This window comes from Convolutriloba macropyga, chromosome 2 (assembly GCF_964194025.1).
Source record: "Convolutriloba macropyga chromosome 2, txConMacr16.3, whole genome shotgun sequence".
Lineage (NCBI taxonomy): Eukaryota > Metazoa > Xenacoelomorpha > Acoela > Convolutidae > Convolutriloba > Convolutriloba macropyga.
Genome location: NC_134469.1, coordinates 75,962,911 through 75,969,128, shown reverse-complemented (window position 1 = coordinate 75,969,128; position 6,218 = coordinate 75,962,911). Strand labels below are relative to the sequence as shown.

General features: G+C 33.7%; 1 protein-coding gene across 1 annotated transcript; it reads left to right on the top strand.

Moving 5' to 3' along the window:
* The first annotated feature begins 894 nt into the window (after positions 1-894).
* Positions 895-1,464, top strand: LOC142335466 (uncharacterized). The gene is made up of 2 exons (XM_075383977.1): positions 895-1,006; positions 1,196-1,464. Exons 1-2 carry the CDS (start codon positions 904-906, stop codon positions 1,300-1,302), a joined length of 210 nt encoding a protein of 69 aa, XP_075240092.1. The 5' UTR covers positions 895-903; the 3' UTR covers positions 1,303-1,464.
* The last annotated feature ends 4,754 nt before the right edge of the window (positions 1,465-6,218 follow it).

The following is a 6,218-nucleotide window of genomic DNA, read 5'->3' as shown; positions in this document are numbered from 1 at the left end:
GGAGCACCCCTGGGAAGACCCTAAAGCCTGAACTATTTTCACACTTGGCTTTAATTATTTGGCGATGGATTGCTCAAATAATAAGTTTAATGCAGCTCAACTTAAGAGGCGGCAGTTCTCTGCTACTAGTGGGTTTTAATGTGCGCAATTTTAAACTTGTGCCGCTTTCTTCATGCAAAGTTTTTGCCTGACCGTTTTTTCAGAATATTTTGCTCTTGCAATAGCTGACTTGTCTTTGAAAGAAACAAGATAAACTGTTAAAGTCCGAGGGCATTAAGTATGAGCAGTAAAATCCGAGGCTTTTAAGTATAAACCTTACCAAGGCCACCCTCCCTCGTCTGTCGTTCGAGAGCTATTAGTTATTAGTCCGACGGTAGTCAGTTTGTTTTCAGTTTGAGAACTTAAATCGTGAGTTGTAAAATTAGCCCCTTTGGTAACCTCACTCCCGTGCTGGACCAGATAATAAGTGGTCCCACAATTGCGTGTCGTTTGAGATCAGCCGAGTCGGTTATAATGGAAATCCTGTTTAAAGTCTTTATCACAACATCAAAGGATTTTGGAGAACTCTAAGCTAGTGTTCGTAGTGCAACCCACTAAAGTAGATAGCAAACGTGATAAAAAACTGCAGGTTCTAATAGCCGCAGAGAATTTAATCCCCAAATTGTTTCCTACTGCTATTGGCTTTACATTAGTCGGCTATGCTTTTAATTTCTTTGTCAGCCATTTTTTGGTTTTGATTTTCGTCCTCTACTGAATCTGTTTTTTATGAAAATGTTTTTTATCTGGGCATTAAATTTCTAATTCGCCTATTTTAAAAGTTATATTTGAATGTGGATTTAATCTAATTAGATTTTCCAGCCAATCGATTATTGTAAATGCCGAGCTAAAATTTTTCAGAGAAGTATGGCCAAGTCGAAAAATCATACCGCTCATAATCAGAACCACAAGGCTCATCGAAACAAGATCAGGAAACCTAACATCCGGGAGGAGCTTAAAAAGAAAAAAGGTGAGCTCTTCTTAGTTTTGACTTTTTATTGAAGTATCTTTTTGAACCCTCGTTATTACATCGGATTTAAACAAAAATGAGATCTACCAATAACATGGAATATAACACTTGAATCAGATGTGTGTGCTTTTGTCAAAGTATGTTTGACTGCTACTAATGGTTTCACAATTGCATTTTTTCTGTTTACAGGACTTGACCGAAAGTTCCTTAGAAATCAACGATTCGCCAGACTTGGAACCTTGAAGGCATTGAAAGTCCAAAGAAAAGCTGAGGCCAAGAAGGCGGCGGCTAAGTGATCTATACCCAGCACTTGATGAAAACAAGACTTTGGATCGGAATGACCAAATGCCGAAATTGATTGAATACTATATGGTTCAATGAAGCTTTGTGAAGCATCAGTTCCGATGAATCCATGCTCTGTTTTCCTAGTGTTATAGAAAATTAATTTTTCGTGATGGTGTTTTTGAACGGCAGCGAGGTTATTAGTCGTTAGATCCATACTTGAAACAGTTATGGTGTTCTTGTTATAATTTGTAACCGACAACAGTTTTAATTTGCAACCAAAAATGTGTGTGAATGCTGTCTTCTGACAAAACGTTTGCTATAATTGTCTTAGAAATCAATGTGAGCCAGTTTTATGGAACTAAAATAGTTCCATTGATTTGACGCTGGTTATGAATCATAAAAATAGTGAAGCGAAGTATACTATAGCACCAAAAAACTACGTACACCTGTAGATTTTTGAAAACCACAAAAATAAAATTATACTTCAAATCATCCCTAGTAACGGATCATTGCGCGCTTAGTTTTTTCTTTGCGGTCGCTGAGATGAGCACCATCCTCTCAGAACTGTTATAATTTAGCAAGTGCATACTGAGCATGAATCATGCTGAAAGAGCAGAAGTGGTGCTGTAATGTTTTTGGTACCATCGTATCTTTAAATCAGTAACATTATTCCTAATTAATATTTTCTGGTTTTATGGCTATGTGTTAATTAACTCGAGATGTGATCAAAAATGATTGCAGTGCCGTAGTCTTCGATAATTATTGGAGAAAGGAATGGTTAAGGCATCCGCATAAAAGGTCGAAAAACGCAAAATTACTGTCATTATTTCGTTGCGATCAATACAAAAATAGCATGGTAATCAGCATAATACAAAACGGCGTACAATAAAAAGAGGTTTTTAGAAAAACTGTGATTTCTATTGGTTTTCAAAAAATTTGCGATTAATTGATTAGCATGAATGGCATTGATGAGCAGAAAACGAATACTCCCTTCCCCTTCGCAATAGTTTAAAGAATTAATAAAACGCATTAATAAAATAGTTGAATCATAATTTTTTAAAAATTAAAAGATACAAACCTCATTTTTGTATTTCAATTAAAGTTTCAATAGCCGCCCTCATCTGAGGCAGCTATTATAACGCTCCTATTTTTACAATTAAAAATTGTACTGGGAAGCTGTCCTTTTAGGACAAGAAGAATATTCTTAGAGTGACCGTTTTGTATCGGTAATTGTGTGTAATTAAAACAGCAAAGTGCAACGAGTGAAAACATAGTGTTTATGTCAATTGTCTGACCATCAGAAGGGAAGTGGTTTTCGGTCCTTGTCGCATTTCTGAGAGAGCGCTAAAAGTAAGTATGAATAAGTTTTCTCTGAACAAGCAAGTTTTTTAATCACATGCGGCATTTTCATAGCAGTTTTTTTAGTTTTTACTTTGTTTTTCGAAAATGCGATTGTAAAACCTACATTCAAATAACTGTATTTTTGGAACAATCTTCTGAAGCAAATAAGATACATTTTGAGATATTTTTACTATTTGGCCATGTATGCTATTTAAACACTTTTAAGATTCTCTACAATTTTTATGACAATTGGGTAGTTTGCTTGGCTCAAATTACCTGCTTCAGTTGTTTTGGTTGCCTTTCGATATAATTGTTACTGTGACTTTTTTTTATAGAAATTCGAGTAATGTTGAGCATATTTTGTCTAAATGTCCGGTTTTTGAATTTTTCATTAAATGCTCACTAGTTCAATCTCTGATTCAGAAACATTCTAAGGGTTTTACTCCACAGAGAAGCTAGTAAAAATTAGACAGAATATTTTTTTGTGAACAAAATAAAAATTATTTAATATTTTCCTTTTTCATTTTTGCTATAATTTCCTTTTGTGCCCCGTATTGTATGAAACCCCAGTTACTTAGCAGGCGCCATTTTGAAGTAAATAATTATGTAAAAACATAGTTTGTGCGTCTGGCTATTGAAAATAACATGCAGAAAATATCCTTACTTAATTTGATATATGTTTTTGAACGTAACGCTATTTTTATAATTCTGCTCTAACTGCTTTTAAACATCAGTTACTCAGCAGAGTAATCTAAAATGAACGGAGTCAAAAGATAAAATCAAAAATAGAAACGGGATAAACCCGTAAAGCAAATTTTTGGTTGTCCGCTATTTAAATATTTTCCATAAGTCTTAGTTACCATCTCTCATGCTTATTGGTTTGATCGTAGCCCTGTACCCTATTGTTAAGGAATAGGAATTTGCCTGACTATGAACGGGGAAAAGGTTTTTTCAGTCTTCTCAATCCCTTTGTTGGGCTATTGGAAGCAATGGCGGCAATTTCTGGACAATCTGCCTGGTATTTTTTAAAAATAAAAAATAGAGTAATGATTATTAATAGCCGCCCTCATCTTCTCAGCCGGCTAATTTAGCGCTCCTAATTTTTTTTCAATTAAAAGAATTTGAATTGTTTTGGGGCGCTGTCTTTTTTTTAAGATCTGTTCACACATTTTCATGATTTTTGAAGTAAAATTGGAGTAGTGATTTTGGTCACGCCGAAACAGGAAATGGAGCGAAAAATCGAGTGGTTTTGCGGCGTGAATTTTTTTCGCTCTAATTTCAAAGTAGAATGAGAAAACGGTGTTTGAACAGAAATTCGGTTTCTCGGTAGTTGTTTTTTGTTCACATGCGGCAATTTCACTCTAATTTTTACTGTTTTTTCAATTTTCTGGATCGATTTTTTTCTAGATGGTTTTTCCCAATCCATTCACAGCTCATTCTAGGAATTGTTTTTTTGTTTGAATTAAGTTTTCATTTCTCGCTAGTGGTTTTTTTGTTCACGTGCGGCATTCTGACATTGATTTTCTGTTAATTTTCTTATTTTTTTTATCTGATTTCTTTTAAAATGGTTTTTCTAATTCACTCATAGTCCACTCTAGGTCTAGTTTTTCTGTTTAGTCAATGAGAACTGTTTGAATTTTACGTCAGCACTTGTCCTGCTATGTTTTTTTACTTCGTCGAATAAAAAAAAATGTTTCGCTTTACCTCATTTTGCCGCTTTTTCAACATTTTGGGTGATATCTTTTTGACTTCTCTAGGCTAGTTTCTCTCTTCTCTCATTCCGCTAAAAGTGATTTTGAACATCAGTTGCTCAGCAATGCAGTTCAAAATGAACAGAATCAGTATAAAAAATTGAAGTCAGAAGTAGAAATGGGATAAAGCCCAATTTTAGAAGCCCGCTATTTGAACGTCGTTCCTATAAGTCTTAGTTACCATCTCTAATGCTTATTGGTATTGATAGTAGCCCCTGTAGCCTCTCTCTTAGAAACAGAAGTACGTTGAGTTCAACTACGAAATGCCATCAAAATAAATCGGACTTAAAATATGTTTTTGCACAAAAATCTTTCAATGTTTTCTATTCTTTCAATCCCAATCATGCTTATTGGAATCAACGGCGGCTATTTTCCGGTAACCAAATTTTCTGCTCAATCTATCAATAAAAAACAAATTAATGATTTTTGATAGATTGAGTAGAAAATTTGGTTACGAAAATAAAAATCTTCAAAGACACTTGTTTCTCGAAGGTCGCGCTGAAACAACAATTTTTTTACGAATAATTAACATTTTTAAGACCCAATTGTTATTAGATTTTCTGACAAATTTGCGCATATCTTTGTAATTTATTATTTTTAGAAAGCTTTTCAATTCAAGAACTTTGCTGACTTATTTCAAAGATATCTTTAGTGCGAGTACGAGAAACTTGGAAAATTTTGAAAGTTTTTCTCGATTTTATCTTTTGACATTTCATTCCTGACAATCCAATCTACTTCTATGATAGCTTTTATGAACATTAGAGATTGCTCTAGAGACGTGTCTTCTCTTTGATTGTCTCATAGCAGTTCTGGTTTCGTTCTTCCTCATGAAATTTAAGAACAAACACAGCCACCAAAATTCGTGTCGTCGGTCTATTTCTTTTTATAATGTTCTATACAGAACTCATGCTCTAAATTCTCTGGCGCACTGTTTTTTCTTCAATTTTTTTGTTGGTTGAGTTGCTTGCTGGCTACAATGCACATAAATGTCCGTTCTTCCTTGTTCACAGTTTTTGAGCAATTAGAGATCTGAAAATACATTGGCATTGAATTATAAAAAACTTCCAATTTTTTTGTGATCGCAAATGGCAATTTTTTTCACTGGAAGAAGCTGGCTTTGAGTGAAAAAAAGTGAAGTGAAGAATTCTATAGCAACAAAAATCTACCTAAACCTTTAGATGAACACTCTGCTCTAAAAATTATCGTTTTTTAACAAGTGTTTAATGTGCAGGAAGCATGCTTTAAGAACAGAAGTCGTGCTGTAATGTTTTTTAGTACATTTGTATCTTTAGATCAGTAACATTATTCCTAAAAATTTTATGGTTTTATGGCTATGTGTAAATAAATACACTTGACCGTAATGAAATTTACTGAAGTTTAATGTTTTGCTGTAATCTTCGAGAATTAATGGAGAAAGCATAGCTATTGACCCGCTTAATTGAGATTCAAAACCTACATTCAAATAACTGTATTTTTGGAACAATCTTCTGAAGCAAATAAGATACATTTTGAGATATTTTTACTATTTGGCCATGTATGCTTTTTAAACACTTTTAAGATTCTCTACAATTTTGTTCACATGCGGCAATTTCACTCTAATTTTTACTGTTTTTTCAATTTTCTGGATCGGATTTTTTTTCTAGATGGTTTTTCCCAATCCATTCACAGCTCATTCTAGGACTTGTTTTTTTGTTTGAATTAAGTTTTAATTTCTCGCTAGTGGTTTTTTTGTTCACGTGCGGCATTCTGACATTGATTTTCTGTTATTTTTCTTATTTTTTTTATCTGATATCTTTTAAAATGGTTTTCCAATTCACTCATAGTCCACTCTAGGT

What these genes read in the sequence shown, in the direction of transcription:
- LOC142335466 (XM_075383977.1), top strand. Translation starts at nt 904, where the DNA reads ATGGCCAAGTCGAAAAATCATACCGCTCATAATCAGAACCACAAGGCT. An exon ending in GGAGCTTAAAAAGAAAAAAG is followed by an intron (nt 1,007 to 1,195) that starts GTGAGCTCTTCT and finishes TTCTGTTTACAG; the next exon opens with GACTTGACCGAAAGTTCCTT.